The 18,371-nt window shown below is 43.4% G+C and overlaps 1 protein-coding gene across 1 annotated transcript in view; it reads left to right on the forward strand.

Moving 5' to 3' along the window:
- GALNTL6 (polypeptide N-acetylgalactosaminyltransferase like 6) overlaps window positions 1-18,371 on the forward strand; it is a 1,476,265-nt gene that overhangs the window by 1,237,091 nt on the left and 220,803 nt on the right. The window contains exons 5-6 of the mRNA XM_025281307.2: window positions 2,708-2,893; window positions 8,632-8,815. Coding sequence (XP_025137092.2) covers window positions 2,708-2,893; window positions 8,632-8,815 — 370 coding nt within the window. The remainder of the gene's footprint in view (window positions 1-2,707; window positions 2,894-8,631; window positions 8,816-18,371) is intronic.

Below are 18,371 nucleotides of genomic sequence, written 5' to 3' on the forward strand. Positions count from 1 at the left end.
ATTAAATGCTATAACTGAACTACTAAGAAAAAACAGACCCTCCAAGGGGCAGTTAACTAGGTCATTACTCGGAGGCAAAGCAACCTAATCATTACCACAAAGTTCAAATTAGAGGAATTGATTTGAATATTTAGTGGACTCGCTGTGGGGTCAAACCCCTTGAGATCAGTGCATTCATACCTGACAGTCTTCTTAGTGTATTAAAATGGACTTTGATGAAAAATACACAGAATCAGAAAACACACAGAGAGGGAAAGGCAACATGTAGAGATGCTCCCACTGGGTTCAGAGAGTCCCCGATAAACTGGAAAGTGTGGAAGCATCAAGCTCAAGTCGGGACAGTCCTTAGCAGGTAACCAACATCCCTCTGCTTCTGACAACCCTCTGCCTTGGGACGTGTGGGAGGCAAACCTCTTCTAGAAAGAAGTACTTTCTCATAGGCAGCTACAAAGAATTAATCCTCTCTCCCTTGAAAAAATACTAGTTTAGTCCTTGGGGGTCAGAGAGTCAAGCAGAGAATGCAGTCGGCTTGTCAAGATGATACCCACAGTGGCACAACTGACAGAAGAGCAGTGAGGTTTGCAGAGATGGATGGACCTAGAGGCTGTCATACAGAGTGAAGTAAGTCAGAGAAAAAGAAATACCGTCTAGTAACTCATACATTTGGAATCAAGACAAATGGTACTCATGAACGTATTCGCAGGGTAGGAATAGAGACACAGATGTAGAGAACAAACCAGTGGACTCCAAGCGGTGGACAGAGGTTGGGCTGGAATGAATTGGGAGACTGGGATTGACAAATATACATTATTGATACTTTGTATACAATAGGTAACTACTGAGAACTTACTGTATAGTGCAAGGAACTCTACTCAGTGCTCTGTGGTGACCTAAATGGGAAGGAAATTCAAAAAGGGGAGATATGTATGCATGCGGCTGATTCATTTGCTGTACAGCAGAAATTAACACAACATTGCAAAGCAACCGTGCCTGCGTGCTCAGTTGCTCAGTCATGTCTGACTCTTTGCAACCCCAGAGTGTAGCCCACCAGGCTCCTCTGTCCATGGGATTCTCCAGGCAAGAATACTGCAGTGGGTTTCCATTTCCTTCTCCAGGGACTCTTCCTTACCCAGGAACTGAACCTGAATTTCCCACATCGGTAGGCAGATTCTTTACCACTGAGCCAATATTCCGGGGGAAAAAAAAAAAAAAGGCAAGATCATAAATCCTTCCATGAACCGCTATTGTTAGAAATCACAGGAGACTTAATAATAATATTTGCCTTTGATTGCAAACAAGCAGAGACAATTTGAAAGTGAAACTTACAGAATATACAGCATGCTAAGATTCTATTTCAATGAATATTAGACTCTACTTGTTACAAACTCCAGGAAAGCCCTCTAAAGGTTTTACATGTGGGAGGCTAAGAGCAGATGATGTCAATTACATGAGCACATATCCCACAGAAAGCTACAAAAATATACTTATTTGGCATACAAAAGAATGGAGAGATAAATGTACTTTATCACAGCCAATAGGAAATGTTTTATTCCATAAATAAGTTATCTCATTTCATTTTGTTTACATTTTTTTAATTAGGCGAAGAAACCTTTCCAATTTTTTTTTCCAATCTTAGCCAAGTCCAAAATGAATATGTAGCATCTCATCTGCCTGTCCCTCTCCATATCTAATTTTCATAGTAAATCAGTCACTTTCCACTTCAAATCCAAATCCAGGAACTGAAGTTATTTGCCAGTTTGCTATTACCTGGCAGGGGGGAAAATCTGGTTCCTGTTATTTGTGCTAAGTTGCTTCAGTTGTGTCCGACTCTTTGTGACCTCATGGACTATAGCCCACCAGGCTCCCCTGTCCATGGGATTAGCCAGGCAAGAATACTGGAGTGGGTTTGCGATGCCCTCCTCCAGGGGATCTTTCCAACTCAGGGACTGAACCCACGTCTCTTACGTCTCCTGCTTTGGCAGTCGGGTTCTTTACCACTAAACCCACCAGGGCAGCCCTTCTGTTGATTTGGGCGGTATTTTTCCTTTCCTGTGGTTTTATATGCACTATTTTCAATACAGAGAACACTAGACAAAGCCTTGCTGGAAGGGCCCTCTTGTTGGCAAAAGCCCATGTGCTGGAACGGTCACCTGACCTGGCCAGCAGGAACCCAGGGCTGATTCCCACCTGGGCACAGGCTGGCCAGGCTACAGCCTGGGGGTCCCAGACCCACAACGACTTTGGGGTGGAGCACTGGCTTCCCTTGTCCACACAAAAGGCAGTATTTGCATCTTATGGAACATTCTAGAACCTGTAGGCTTCCCTGGTGGCTCAGCAGTAAAGAATCCACCTGCTGATGCAGGACATGCAGGTTCTATTCCTGGGTTGGGAAAATCCCCTGGAGGAGGAAATGGCCCCCCACTCCAGTATTCTTGCCTGGAGAATCCCATGGACAGAGGAGCCTGGCAGGCTACAGTCCATGGGGTCGCAAAAAGTTGGACACAACTGAGCAACTAAACAACTGGAACTTGTAAAGCATAGAGACCTCTAGGAAGGAGTCTTCCGAGCCTCTCCCCTCAAGATGAAAGGAGGAGAGAAAGGCCCTCAGCCGGATTTCTCCACGCACGCTGTCCACACAGATGCCCTGGAGTCAGTCTGCTGTGGCTAATGTTCCATGTCCTTCTGTGTCTGTCTTCTTCTTTCCCAGAACACTTGAAGGAGAAGCTGGAAGAGTACATGGCTCGGTTTTCCAAAGTGAGGATCGTCCGCACCAAGAAAAGGGAAGGGCTGATCCGGACCCGACTCCTGGGGGCATCCATGGCCAGAGGCGAGGTCCTGACCTTCCTAGACTCTCACTGTGAGGTCAACGTCAACTGGCTGCCCCCACTCCTCAGTGAGTGCCCCTCAGCCTCCTGGGGTCTAGGCGGGGGAGGGTGTTTGCTTCTATTTAGTCTGCCATTGACGAAGGCTAGAGACCCCTTCGATGGGGTTTGCAGTGGGAGCCCTGAACTCTATTATTAACCATTGCTGGGAAGTATAGGTAACTATAAAACCACATTGAAATTACCTTTTTAGATAATGCAGTCTAACTTTGGTTCAATAAGGTTTGATTTCTTATCTTAGACATTCACTGAGTAAAGACTAAAAGGAAAAGGTGTTTATTATAAAACCTACAAGTACAGTGGGCTTCCCAGGTGGCACTACTGGTAAAGAACTCACCTGCCAAAACAGGTGATGTAAGAGATGCAGGTTTGATCTCTAGGTCGGGAAGATCTCCTGGAGGAGGCCATGACAACCCATTCCAGTATACTGGCCTGGAAAATCCCATGGACAGAGAAGCCTGGCGGGCTGCAGTATACAGGGTTGCAAAGAGTTGAATACAACCAAAGTGACTTAGCACACATAAGCACAGTATGGTTAAAATGCACGCGCGCACACACCACACACACACACACATAATGTTTAGCGATTATTACAGGATTGTTAAGAGATGAGAGCTGCCCGTTTTCCTAAGAGAAAAACAAACCTCATTATTCACTGCTGCTGCTGCTGCTAAGTCACTTCAGTCGTGTCCAACTCTGTGCGACCCCATAGACAGCAGCCCACCAGGTTCCCCCATCCCTAGGATTCTCCAGGCAAGAACACTGGAGTGGGTTGCCATTTCCTTCTCCAATGCATGAAAGAGAAAAGTGAAAGTGAAGTCGCTCAGTCGAGTCCGACTCTAAGCGACCCCATGGACTGCAGCCTACCAGGCTCCCCTATCTATGGGATTTTCCAGGCTACCATTATGTAAAACTCCACATCCCTAATAAGTCCACATCACCAACTTTGTCTAGGCCCTGCTGCAATTCTTGAGAGCATCTCTGAACTGACATTTGTTCTGATGCTACAATGAAAAAAGCATTCAGCCCCCAGAATACAGTCATGGTGTAAGCACTCTGACATTTTCTCAGGATTTACAAGGCTCTTCTCTTTTCCACTCTGGCTCCAGCCTAGCTGCCTAAATATATGACCCCTTACATTCACACAGAACCCTTCAAACACACAGAGCTGCCCCCCAGGTGATACATCTTAAATGATCACAAGAAGACTCTCTGACACTTGAACTGTTAAAAACAGCAAATGCATTCAAACTAGAAAACCTATGTGAAGCTGAGTCCAAGCATTACTATTAATATTTCTTTAATTTCACAATGAAGACAGAGATAAAGCCCAGTCGTAGCTAAGGAATAAATTGTAAAATGAGAAAAAATGTGTTTCTAAAAAGTTCTTGGTCTGCACATTGTATTCCTTCATGTTCCTCCAGATTTCACTAAATCAACTTTTATTGTAAATATATCCCTGGTCTTGGAGCTAAAGCAAGTAACAACCGCCTTCACAATAGCTGCCTCAGGAAGAATCACTTGCTATCGACAAGTGCGCAGGATTTCAGGCCGAACTGGCAAAGCTCCATTAGTAAAAGATGCGGGGGCGGGGGCGGAAATCAACTGAAACTCTGCTGGATTTGAAACAGGAAATGATCAGCCGGTAAGGCCCCGCCATATCTCAGATCCACCCCCTCTCTGCCAGACAACCGCCTGGCCACCCTAATCCACAGGGATGTTTCTATGCTCCTAATGGTCAGAGACTCTTCTGAGCCTTTAATTAAAAGTACCTTGTCCAAGGACATAGCAATTTAAAGTTTCATCAGTAGCCCTGAGCTTCCCTTAAACTGAATTTGGCCTGTATGGTGTCGAATAGGCAAGGAAGTCAGCACAAGGACTAATTATTTATGAACCAAAGCAATCCCTAAAAGCCAATGATCAAGGCTCTGATTGTTCCTATGTATTAAAAAGAGGAGGGGAAAGGGAAAAGACAGAAAATAAAGAGAAACCCATTTTTCCCTTTAAAGCATTTCATTTCCTATAGGCCTTATGGTTAAGACATGATCTGAGCTCAGGATTGCTATCTTTTTTTATTTTCCTCTATCACTGCCTTGATACATCTTTCAAAATGAAAAAACTTTTAAAGAAACAGGTGGAGTCACACGGTTTCTTGGTTCATTTTTCACCCTGGGATTATACCTGAATTTCAATTTCCCTTTAAGAATCTGTTTGTTCGATCCCAGGAAATTGAAATGTAGGCACAATCCTTAGACAAAAAAGTAGTCAGACTGCCTTCACTGTGAGCAAGAGCGGCTGGATGAGAGCTGAGAGGAAATTTGACAGGAAAGCTGACAGTTAATTTAACAGACTCATTCTCTTTGGGTCACCTTGGGACTCCTTGTTGGTCAAGGAACTTGTTAAGTCAACCTGATTCTGAATTGGATTGAAGAACATCACTGAAACCTTAATACTCATGTAGCAGCAGAACTGATAGAAGAAATATTTTGGACACAGCAGTGAAGGTCTCCTCTGTCAAAGACATCTCTGGGAAAGCACCACTTAGTGAAAGATAAAACCTACTGTAAGACTTTTCCAGGTGAAAAAGGGTGCATAGAGAGCCCTTGGTGGGGACTGATCCGAAGGTGTTGGGGGTGGGAGGCGAGGTCTCTCTGCCTACTAAATAACTAAATAAGATGAAGGTGACCTTAGGCTCTCTGAGGCCTCCTGGGACCACACTAGCTAAGACTGCAACCCCTTTTCTAACAAATAAATAAATAGATAAAGACAAGGACCCGAACATAATAAGCTAAAAAATTAAAAATAAACAAAATCACAACCTTCTCCACATGCCACATTCGCCTTGCTGCTGCTGCTGCTGCTAAGTCACTTCAGTCCTGTCCGACTCTGTGAGACCCCATAGACGGCAGCCCACCAGGCTCCCCCATCCCTGGGATTCTCCAGGCAAGGACACTGGAGTGGGTTGCCATTTCCTTCTCTGTTATTTCCTTCTCTGCTTACCCTGTTTTATTTTCTTTCCATCACATTTAAGACCATCTAGCATACTATATCTGGAGAAGGCAATAGCACCCCACTCCAGTTGGACATGACTGAGCGACTTCACTTTCACTTTTCACTTTCATGCATTGGAGAAGGAAATGGAAACCCACTCCAGTGTTCTTGCCTGGAGAATCCCAGGGACGGGGAAGCCTGGTGGGCTGCCATCTATGAGGTCGCACAGAGTCGGACACGACTGAAGCGACTTAGCAGCAGCAACAGCAGCATACTATATGAGGCATCTCTAATGGCTCAAACAGTAAAGAATCTGCCTGCCAATGCAGGAGATTTGGGTTTGATCCCTCAGATGAGATGATCCACTAGAGAAGCAAATGGCTACCCCATCCAGTATTCCTGCCTGGAGAATTCCATGGACAGAGGAGCCTGGTGGGCTCCAGTCCATGAGGTCGCAAAGAGTCAGACACGACTGAGCGACTAAGCACAGCACAGCACACTAAATAATTGAGTGATCCACTGTGCCTATGGATTCTCTCTGGTCCATTCATGAAGACAGGGCTTTTTGTGGTTGTGGCTCACTGCTGGCTCCCCTAGAAGCGTGCAAAGTGACAGGCATGCAGTTTCTACTCAATGAATACCAAACTATGAATGAATTAATGAACAAATCCATGAGTGAATGGAAGGCACGTAGATCTGGAGGGGAGGTTTTCCACAGGATCCTGTGATTCCCACATCCTCCTCATTACTGTCATCAGGATAATGACGTGGAAACTGTCAGACCTCATTATTTCTCCATGATGCCTTTCCTCTTTTAAAGATATTTAAGTGTGCTTTATTCCTCATGCCACATCCAGAGGTCTCTCAAAGAACCAGAAAGCAGATGTTGACACTTAGAAGCTCAAGCCCTCTGGCAGTGTTAGCTGTTATAACAAAATACTGAAGAAATGCACACTGTGGAGAAGACAATACTTCACACGAAGCTCTTGTAGGTGAACCAGAGTACATGTGTGTGCCCTTTCCAGCGCTGGCTGTTCACGCCTGACATAATAACAACTACCAGGGAGGGTCTGGGACTGGACTGGAGAATAAGTCTCCTTTCTGCCTCAGGGAAGCACCACGGCTGCTGGACGGACCCCAGGCTTTAGGACTGGACCGTTAAGCGGGGCTTGCATCGTAGTGCGTGTTCTCAAAACACAAGCAAACTTGGGCAAGTTACTTAACTTCTTTGCACCCAGTTTCCTCCTGTGTAAATTGGGAATGATAATTAGAGCCGCCTCACAGCGTTGCTAGGAGGATTAGCAACAGCAGGAGTTGCACTGACACGTGTACCCTGTCACGCGGTGGCTCGGTGTTAAAGGAGCTGCCTGTGATGCAGGCGACACCGGTTCAGTTCCTGGGGCTGAGAAGATCCCCCCGAGGAGGAAATGGCAACCCATTCCAGTATGCTTACCTACAGAATCCCATGGACAGAGGAGACAGGCGGGCTATAGTCCGTGGAGTTGCAATGAGTCAGACACAAGCGAGCAGCTGAGCACACGTGCATCTATACAATAGACAGCTGGTGGGAAGCTGCAGGCCAGCACAGGGAGCTCAGCTTGTGCTCTGTGCTGACCTAGACGGGTGGGATGAGGAGGTGGGAGGCAGGTGCAAGTTAGGAATACACGTATAGAGAGAGCGAGCTGGTTCACCTAGTCGTACAGCAGAAACCAATGCAACATTATAAAGCAATTATTCTCCAATTTAAAAAAGGAAAAGAAACAGCATAAGTATATTAGTAGTTGCTCAAGAATTTTATAGTAGCAGCAGTTAACATATCACCTAATATATTTTTGGATATGATGAGAGAAGAGTGAATTTATGAACACAGTGGAGAAGGAGTGGGTGGGAAGAGTTGAGAGAGTAGCACTGAAACATACATCAGTATATGTAAAAGAGACAGCCAGCTGGAATTTGCTGTACGACGCAGGGAGCTCAAAGGCAGTGCTCTGCGACAACCTAGAGGGGTGGGACAGAGTAGAAGGTGGGAGGGAGGTGCACGAGGGAGGGGTATATGCATACCTAGATAGTCATTCATGCTGACCTATGACATAAACCAACATAATATAAGGCAACTATCCTCCAATTAAAAAGGAATAAATGTATTAAATAAAAAATGTACAGCTTTGATGAACAAAGTCTATATTAAAGAACAGTAGCAACAACAGCAGAGCAAATCTAGGACTTGGTGAAATCTCAGGCAAGCCTGAGAGCAAAGGATTCTGTGTGTCATTTCCCAGAATCTGGGGAAACAGGAGAGGACCAGCCATCAGGGCCACTGTGAGATTAGATGATAAAAACCATGAAGTTAAATATTTACATCCTGGACCCTCCAGAAAGCAGGCCAGTATTCTCTCAGCAGGCTCTAGCCGCATGCTTAAAGAAACACAGGGTGTGTTTATACCCCATGCATGGTGGAGGCACCATGAAATGACAGATTGGGGACAAGTCAGAGCGGAAATGTGACAGAGGGAGAGTTAAATGGACTTCTCCAGGTCTCTCTGGGACATCACTTTCTTAAAAGTAAACACCACAACACTAATTGCACCTGATCAAGGTCCCATCACGTCACGCCCAGCATACAGAGATACTACAAAGTGCTCTGAAGACAACAAGGAACCAGGCTTCAAGGGCGATGGGTGAGGAAGGGCTTTTGCAGAAAAGTGAGGGATGACCTAGGCAGGCATATCACTTCCTGCTCTGTGCTTCCGCTTTTCAGACCAAATTGCACTAAACCACAAGACCATTGTCTGCCCCATGATCGATGTCATCGACCACAATCACTTTGGGTACGAGGCGCAAGCCGGGGATGCCATGCGTGGTGCCTTTGACTGGGAAATGTACTACAAGAGGATCCCCATCCCGCCAGAGCTGCAGAGGGCGGACCCCAGTGACCCTTTCGAGTGAGTAGCAGCCTGGGGAGCTGATGGGGAGGGGGTAGGTGACTGGGGCATGTGTGTGTCAACTGGAGACACACCAGGACAATTATCTCTAATGAAATGGAATAAAACAGGTGGCAAAGGTATGCAAGACATTGGGGAAAGGTCAGACTTACAAGGTATACAAAATCATAAGGTGGCCAGAGTACATTCTCCAACTTTCTAAGCATGAGAGGGCATGTGCAATGTGGAATCAGGAAAAAGCAGAGTTCACAGCAAATGCAGAGAAAGGAGGCATAGCCCTTTTCAGATATTCTCTTAGAGCTTCTCTCTCCATTTTCAGTTCCCTCTCTTCTTTCCTGTTGTTGTTGTCTAGTCATTAAGTCTTGTCCAGACTCTGTGACCCCAGGGACTGCAGCACACCAGGCTCCTCTGTCCCTCACTATCTCCCAGAGTTTGCTCAAACTCATGTCCATCGAGTCGGTGACACCATCCAACCATCTCATTCTCTGCCGCCCCCTTCTCCTGCCCTCAATCTTTCCCAGCATCAGAGTCTTTTCCAGTGAGTTGGCTCTTCTCACTGGGTGGCCAAAGTGTTGGAGCTTCAGCTTCAGTGTCAGTCCTTCCAATGAATATTCAGGGTTGATTTCCTTTAGGATTGACTGCTTTGATCTTCTTTCAGTCCAAGGGACTCTCAAGAGTCTTCTCCAGCACCACAATTGGAAAGCATCAACTCCTCTGTTCTTTGTGCTTTTCCGTAAAGCGGGAGTCCCCAACCCCTGGGACAGGAACGAATACTGGTTCATGACCTGGCAGGCACTGGGTCACACAGCAGGGTGTGAGCAGCGGGCAGCTGAGGGGGCTTCTTCTGTATTTACAGCTGCTCCTCGTCGCCAGCATTGCCGCCTGAGACCACAAATGCTGGTGGCCTCACAACTATGTTAGACACCACTCCAGAGCACAATACTTTCTGGATCCAAGTCTAGGTGGAATACTCTAGATTGCCACAAAAGCACCAAAAAGCCTGCTTCCATTTCCAAAATCCTGTCTTTGTGAAGCAGGGTTTCTGCAGGGACGGCAACCAAATGACAATTCGGAGTAGACTGGACATAAGCAATATACTTCGTCTCTCACTGTCTCCCGTCACCCCCAGATGGGACCGTCTAGTTGCAGGAAAACAATCTCAAGGTCCCCACTGACTCTGCATTATGGTGAGTTGTATAATTGTCTCACTATATATCACAATAATAATAGAAATAAAGTGCACAATAAAGGTAATGCATTTGAATCATCCCAAAACTATCCTCTTCTGGGTCTGTGGAAAAGTTGTTTCTCATGAAATGAATCCATGGTTCCAAAAACCTTGGGGGTCACTGCCCTAAAGAATTATTTAAATGAACTACTCTACTTTTGTTTACAGTATAAGGGAATGATATGAAATATGCAGATGGTAAAGAATCTGCCTACAATGCAGGAGACTCAGGTTCTATTCCTGGGTCCTGAGGATCCCTTGGAGAAGGAAATGACAACCCACTCCAGTACTCTTCCCTGGAAAAAAAAAAATCCCATGGACAGAGGAGCCTGGTGGGCCACCATCCAGGGGTTGCAAAGAGTCAGAGATGACTTAGTGACTATCACTTTCACTTTTTTCCATCTCTGCTGGGAACTGCTTCTGTATAAAGGAAGGTCATGTTTCTGAGCAGCCGCTCCCAGAACTTAAACTTTGGGAACTCAATCCAAATGACAGATCCAGAGTAGAGCACCTACTATATATATACATACACATACCATGGATACATCTTCTTGATCCATTTATCTATTGATGGACACTTAGGTTGCTTCCATATCTTGGCTATTATACATAATGCTGCTGTGAACACTGGACAATAGGTGCTTTTGTTTGTCTGTTTGTTTTTAATACATACCCAGGAGCGGAACTGCTGGTTCGTGTGGTAGTTCTATTTTTAGTTTTCTGAGAAAGCCCCACACAGCTTTCTGCAGTGACTGTACCAATTTACATTCCCACCAATGTGTACAAGCAAGCATTTGCTTTTCTCCACACCTTTGTCAACATTTGTTCATCGTGGTCTTTTTTGATTATGGACACTCTGACAGATGTGAAGTGATATCTCACTGTGGTTTTAATTTGCATTTCCCTGACAATTAGTGATGTTGAGCATCTTTACATGTGCATGTTGGGCATCTGTATTTCCTCTGTTGAGAAATGCTTATTAGGGTCTTCTGCCCAGTTTTTAAATTTAGGTTTTTTTTTTTAATGTTGATTTGTATGATTCTCTAAAACCATATACAAAAATAAACTCAATAAATGCCAAAATAAAGAACCCGTAGTGTCCAGCTTCACAAGCAAATACTTAGTAATGCCTGCAATACGATTAATGTGGTAAATCTCACATTTGTTATGATCAGTTTTCACACTGCTTGTAAGTGCTAATAATAAGAGACAGACATGGCCCATATCAAATAAATAAATAAACTCAAAATGGATTAAAAACCTAAATGTAAGACTATAAAACTGTAGACTATAAAATTCCTAGAGGAAAACATAGGCAGAACACCCTTTGATATAAATTGCAGCAATTTTTTTTTAGATCCATTTCCTAAAGCAAAGGAAATAAAAGCAAAGATAAACAGATGGGAACTACTTAAAAGTTTTTCTGCACAGCAAAAAAACCATCAACAAAATGAAAAGACAACCAACAGAATGGGATAAAATATTTGCAGGTGATATGACCAGTAAGGGGTTAATATCCAAAATATATAAACAGCTCACACAATTTAACATCAAAAAAATAAATACTGTCTTTTCATCAAAATATGGGCTATAAACATTTGCAGTAGAGAAACTCACAAGTATAAAACTGACTTCTGTGACACTCAAGCTTTAAATTACAGTAAACATTTGATAAATATCAGGAAAATGGTTCCTCCAATTCTAACAGTCTCTAGAAAGGTAAGCTCATGGGAGGACAAGGGGGATCTCAGAAGACATTAGCCTGAAGAAAAGCTAATTTTATTATTTAAAAAAAAAGCTATTCTATTGTAATAGAAATGTAATATCTATGAAGCACACTCATTAAGTATCCAGAATTTCTGAAAGACGCCTCTTCAGACTCCTAAATTATTACAGTTTTGGAAAAGAAATAATGAAGCCCTTTGTTACTCTTCCAAATACTCCAGCCAATATTTCAAGGATATTGAAAACTACCAGGGAAGTTTTTCAGTAATCCAAGAGAAGGAGTTTCTAGGAGATGATCTTTACACATCCATGAAGGTAACCATCTGAAAGTCTTAGCAACGGGACTTAGGTTGGGTTTCAAAGCCAAGTGGGTGTGGGAGAATACCAAAAAAATAAAACCCTTTAACACAGTGGATCCTAAAAGACGCTTCCTCCTTGGAAGAAAAGCTATAACAAACCTAGACAGCATATTAAAAAGCAGAGGCATCATTTTGTCAACAAAGATCCAAACAATCAAAGCTGTGGTTTTTCTAGAGGTCATGTACAGATGTGAGAATTGAACCAGAAAGAAGGCTGAGCCAGGAAGAACTGATGCTTTCAAACTGTGCTGGAGAAGACATTTGAGAATCCCTTGGACTGCAAAGAGATCAAAGAAGTCGATCCTCAAGGAAATCAACCCTGAATTTTCATTGGAAGGACTGATGCTGAAGCTGAAGCTCCAATACTTTGGCCACCTGATGCAAAGCACTGACTCATTGGAAAAGATCCTGATGCTGGGAAAGATCAAGGACAGGAGGAGAAAGGGGTGACAGAGGATAAGGTGGTTGGGTAGTTGGATGGCATCACTGACTCAATGGATAGTGAAGGACAGGGAAGCCTGGTGTGCTGCAGACCATGGGGTCGCAAAGAGTCGGACATGACTTACTGACTGAGCAACAACAACAAACACGGTGGAACTCTTGGTAGATGGCCGCTGATGGTAGAATAGCCGTGGCCTAGTTGCTACCACTCAAGGTTGCTGTGTTCAGGGCAAGGATTCATCCAAGATGACTTTTCCAACAGATACTGTAATCATGGTTGGGTTATAATGCATTTCATTAATACTTTACTTCCACTGAAATAGCAAATGGGGCCCCTGCTTTCTGCACACATGCGATCAAGATACTACCAAAGGAATTTCAATTCGTGAAAATTCTAAAATTAACCTCAGTCCTTGCACTGACAGTTAAAATTTCGTTAGGCAGACCCCAGCTACGGCCATCACAGTATCAGGCCTGCTGCTTAACCCCAGAGCTGGCAGAGTTGCTAACTTTTGGAATTAAATAACTCTCGATCCTGTCACCTACTTAGATGGTTGCCATCCTGTCAAAAATGGGATTCTGTCAAATGTAAGCCCGCCTTTCTGCTTGAAGTCCCTTTGATTCCTGGGAAGGCGGGCACTTCATCCTTTTGCAATAAACATAGCTTCTAGGAGTGTCCACTTTGATCTTGGAAACTGCATTTGCCTTCCTGATAATAAGTAAATGCTTAGTTACCCACGCAGCTCTGAGCAGTGTGTCTGCAATCCCATTATCTTGGTGGCCAAGTTGAATGTATGAATAAACAGACATGCTTTCGGCAAACACTCACTTCTCTAGATGTAAAAGCTTTAAGATATACAGAAGAAACATGGTCTATCTACACATCTCTCAAGTCTTTCACGTTTTCTGCTGGCTACAGTGAGGATTTACTGGGGATGGGGGTCGGGGGAGACAGGCAGAAAAGTCAGGAAGAAAGGAACTGAAGAGTAAGATGGAAAGGCAGTTCAAATTCCAAGACCTTTCTGATAAAGTATATGCAAAGCTTATCTTCTGCACAAGTGGATCAAATTTCCTAAATGACAAGATCTGAATTCTCTCACTGATTCTACCATTATTGGAGTCTTCTACAACTAGCGATTGCAGTGGTATTTTTCAACCTGTAAATCATGTGAAATTACTGTGGCATGAACAGTATTTAACAATGAATTAATTGAACTGAATTGAAAATTTCAGAGTATTATATCAGTACATAAGTATAGGTATTGTCTCAGATATGTGATTTTGTGTAATGCATATATGATTCTGGGTCATGGTATAAATTATATTTATTAATATAGGTTATGAAAAAAGATGTCCTTTAATTATAGGGGACTGGAATGCAAAAGTAGGAAGTCAACAAACACCTGGGGTAACAGGCAAATTTGGCCTTGGAGTACAGAATGAAGCAGGGCAAAATTAATAGAGTTTTGCCAGGAGAACGCACTGGTCATAATAAACATCCTCCTCTAACAACACAAGAGAAGACTCTACACATGGACATCACCAGATGGCCAACACCAAAATCAGATTGATTATATTCTTTGCAGCGAAAGATGGAGAAGCTCTATACAGTCAATAAAAACAAGTCCAGGAGCTGACTGTGGCTCAGATCGTGAACTCCTTATTGTCAAATTCAGATTTAAATTGAAGAAAGTAGGGAAAACCACTAGACCATTCAGGTATGACCTAAATCAAATCCCTTATGATTATACAGTGGAAGTGAGAAATAGATTTAAGGGACTAGATCTGATAGATAGAGTGCCTGATGAACTATGGATGGAGGTTCGTGACATTGTACAGGAGACAGGAATCAAGACCATCCCCAGGATTCATTTTGATATTTGGCAAAACTAATACAATTATATAAAGTTTAAAAATAAAATAAAATTAAAAAAAATAAATAAATAAAATTTAAAAAAAAAAAAAAGCTAACTAGCAAATACAGAAATGTAAAAAAGCCAAATGGCTGTCTGAGGAGGCCTTACAAATAGCTGTGAAAAAAAGGTAAAGATATAAGCATCTGAATGCAGAGCTCCGAAGAATAGCAAGGAGAGATAAGAAAGGCTTCCTCAGTGATCAGTGCAAAGAAATAGAGGAAAACAACAGAATGGGAAAGACTAGAGATCTCTTCAAGAAAATTAGAGATACCAAGGGAACATTTCATGCAAAGATGGGCTCGATAAAGGACAGAAATGGTAGGGAGCTAACAGAAGCAGAACATATTAAGAAGAGGTGGCAAGAATACACAGAAGAACTATACAAAAAAGATCTTCACGACCCAGATAATCACAATGGTGTGATCACTCACCTAGAGCCAGACATCCTGGAATGTGAAGTCAAGTGGGCCTTAGAAAGCATCACGACGAACAAAGTTAGTGGAGGTGATGGAATTCCAGTTGAGCTATTTCAAATCCTGAAAGGTGATGCTGTGAAAGTGCTGCACTCAATATGCCAGTAAATTTGCAAAACTCAGCAGTGGCCACAGGACTGGAAAAGGTCAGTTTTCATTCCAATCCCAAAGAAAGGCAATCCAAAGAATGCTCAAACTACCACACAATTGCACTCATCTCACACACTAGTAAAGTAATTCTCAAAATTGTCCAAGTCAGGCTTCAGCAATACATGAACCATGAATTTCCAGATGTTCAAGCTGGTTTTAGAAAAGGCAGAGGAACCAGAGATCAAATTGCCAACATCCGCTGGATCATTGAAAAAGCAAGAGATTCCAGAAAAATATCTATTTCTGCTTTATTGACTATGCCAAAGCCTTTGTGTAGATCACAATAAACTGTGGAAAATTCTGAAAGAGATGGCAATACCAGACCACCTGGCCTGCCTCTTGAGAAACCTGTATGCAGGTCAGGAAGCAACAGTTAGAACTGGACATGGAACAACAGAATGTTTGCAAATAGGAAAAGGAGTACGTCAAGGCTGTAGATTGTCATCCTGCTTATTTAACTTATATGCAGAGTACATCATGAGAAACGCTGGGCTGGAAGAAGCACAAGCTGGAATCAAGACTGCCAGGAGAAATATCAATAACCTTAGATATGCAGATTACACCACCCTTATGACAGAAAGCAAAGAGGAACTAAAGAGCCTCTTGATGAAAGTGAAAGAGGAGAGTGAAAAAGTTGGCTTAAAGCTCAACATTCAGAAAACAAAGATCATGGCATCTGGTCCCATCACTTCATGGGAAATAGATGGGGAAACAGTGGAAACAGTGTCAGACTTTATTTTTTGGGGCTCCAAAATCACTGTAGATGGTGATTGCAGCCATGAAATTAAAAGACGCTTACTCCTTGGAAGAAAAGTTATGACCAACCTAGATAGCATATTCAAAAGCAGAGACATTACTTTGCCAACAAAGGTCCATCTAGTCAAGGCTATGGTTTTTCCAGTGGTCATGTATAGATGTGAGAGTTAGATTGTGAAGAAAGCTGAGCGCCAAAGAATTGATGCTTTTGAACTGTGGTGTTGGAGAAGACTCTTGAGAGTCCCTTGGACTGCAAGGAAATCCAACCAATCCATTGTAAAGGAGATCAGTCCTAGGTGTTCTTTGGAAGGACTGATGCTAAAGCTGAAACTCCAATACTTTGGCCACCTCATGCGAAGAGTTGACTCATTGGAAAAGACTCTGATGCTGGGAGGGATTGGGGACAGGAGGAAAAGGGGATGACAGAGGATGAGATGGCTGGATGGCATCACCGACTCGATGGACATGAGTTTGAGTGAACTCCGGGAGTTGGTGATGGACAGGGAGGCCTGGCATGCTGCAATTCATGGGGTCACAAACAGTCGGACACGACTGAGTGACTGAACTGAACTGATACTGTCAGAAGAGTTCAAAATCTATCAACTCTCTAAACTGAGACTCAAGAACTTCTACAATCTAACTAGGAAGAAAAAGGAAAACTCATGGATAACTTTGAGCTCTAACGGGGAAAAAAAATATTTATATTAGAAAAAGTGATCTAGTTTTCAAACAAACTGCTCCTAGAATTTAAGGACAATGCAATATTCGCAGTTTAAATTATCCGTCAGTCACAATTCTGATTAGATTGGACATATTTGATAAATATTTTTGTCTTTTGAAACAAATGAAATATTTTCCTTCCCTGGTGGCTTACATCAAGACATAATGCTCTTAGCTCTTAGATAATTCTTGCTATCATGGCTTTTAGCAGGTTTCCTCATTCCTGGCTTATCTCTAATGCAGGGACTTAGGAATTGAAGCCGTTTCTTGTGACAGAACATAATACGCTCCTTTAGTCATGGTGACAAAGGGAAAGACATCCATCTGCTTTTTGACCACTAACATTTATTCCATATCTCAGATATCTCAGCATCTAAAGGTTTAGAAAGGACCAGAAGAAATTATTTTATCCAACGTACCTGTATTGCATGCAGTTTTAGAGCAATTACTTTTACTCTGCCAGTCTTCTGCAGACAGATCTCCAACAATTCCCCAGAGGCTTCTGAAACATAGAGTTTTGAACATTGTAAATGTATTTCTTGTACACCATTAGCCAGGACTGACAATCTCTATTTTACATACCACTAATTTCTAAAATTTTAAAAATTACAGTATCTGCCCCTGTAAAAGCTTCACAGGCTGATGTCGTTGCTGTTTAGTTACCCTGTTGAGTCCAACTCTTTTGCGACCCCATGCAATGGGCTTTTCCAGGTGAGAGTACTGGAGTAAGTTGCATTTCCTTCTCCAGGAGATCTTTCCAACCCAGGGATCAAAACGATGTCTCCTGCATTGCAGGTGGATTCTTTACCACTGAGCCCCTGGGGAAGTCCCCAGGATACAAATGTCCATTCATTCTCTCAAAAGTCCCTATGTCCGCAAACCCATCAGTTTGAATTCAGTACCTCCTCCACCAGCAACCTGGGTTAGAGACACATCAGGACACAAACAGCAAAGGCCATGACTCGTTGGCAGGAACCTCAAGGTTGGCACTTCAAATACCGCAGATCCCCTGGGGTGTAAGCGCCAAACACAGATCCTCGCGGGCTGGTCCTGCAGCCCGGAGCTGGGAAGCTCAGGGCATGCTCAAAGGGATAAGATTCTCCTCACAATTAAAGGGAGCTGTAACCCTCTGACATGGGAGTAGAGAGACTTCTAAAGAGCTGCCACCAGGGTCTCCATCTGTTCTTCCAAGGGACAGAGAGCAGATCCCTGGGAACTCACTGACTACCTCTCCCATACAGGAGTGCCATGAAGTACGGATGCAAACACCACGTGAACGGTAGTACCCCTTGGGTAATAAAGACATTGTTGTGCTAAATTTAACTTCACAATTGATTCACACACACACACAAAAAGGTGCCAGTAATCATAAGTCCACCAAGCTATTAGAACCTTAGAGACAATACTACCTCTCGTCTTATTTTTTTTCATTGAAGTACATTTGCTGTTGTTTAGTCACTAAGTTGTGTCTGACTGCTTGAGACCCCATGGACTGTAGCCTGCCAGCCTCCTCTGTCCATGGGATTTCCCAGGCAAGAATAATGGAGTGGGTTGCTGTTTCCTTCTCCAGGGGATCTTCCTCACCCAAGGATCAAACCCAGGTCTCTAGCATTGGAGGCAGATTCTTTGTATAAGTTGCTGCTGCTGCTAAGTCACTTCAGTCATTTCTGACTCAGTGCGACCCCATAGACAGCAGCCCACCAGGCTCCACCATCCCTGGGATTCTCCAGGCAAGAACACTGGAGTGTGTTTCCATTTCCTTCTCCAATGCATGAAAGTGAAAAGTGA

Source organism: Bubalus bubalis, chromosome 3 (genome assembly GCF_019923935.1).
Source record: "Bubalus bubalis isolate 160015118507 breed Murrah chromosome 3, NDDB_SH_1, whole genome shotgun sequence".
In the NCBI taxonomy this organism is placed as follows: domain Eukaryota; kingdom Metazoa; phylum Chordata; class Mammalia; order Artiodactyla; family Bovidae; genus Bubalus; species Bubalus bubalis.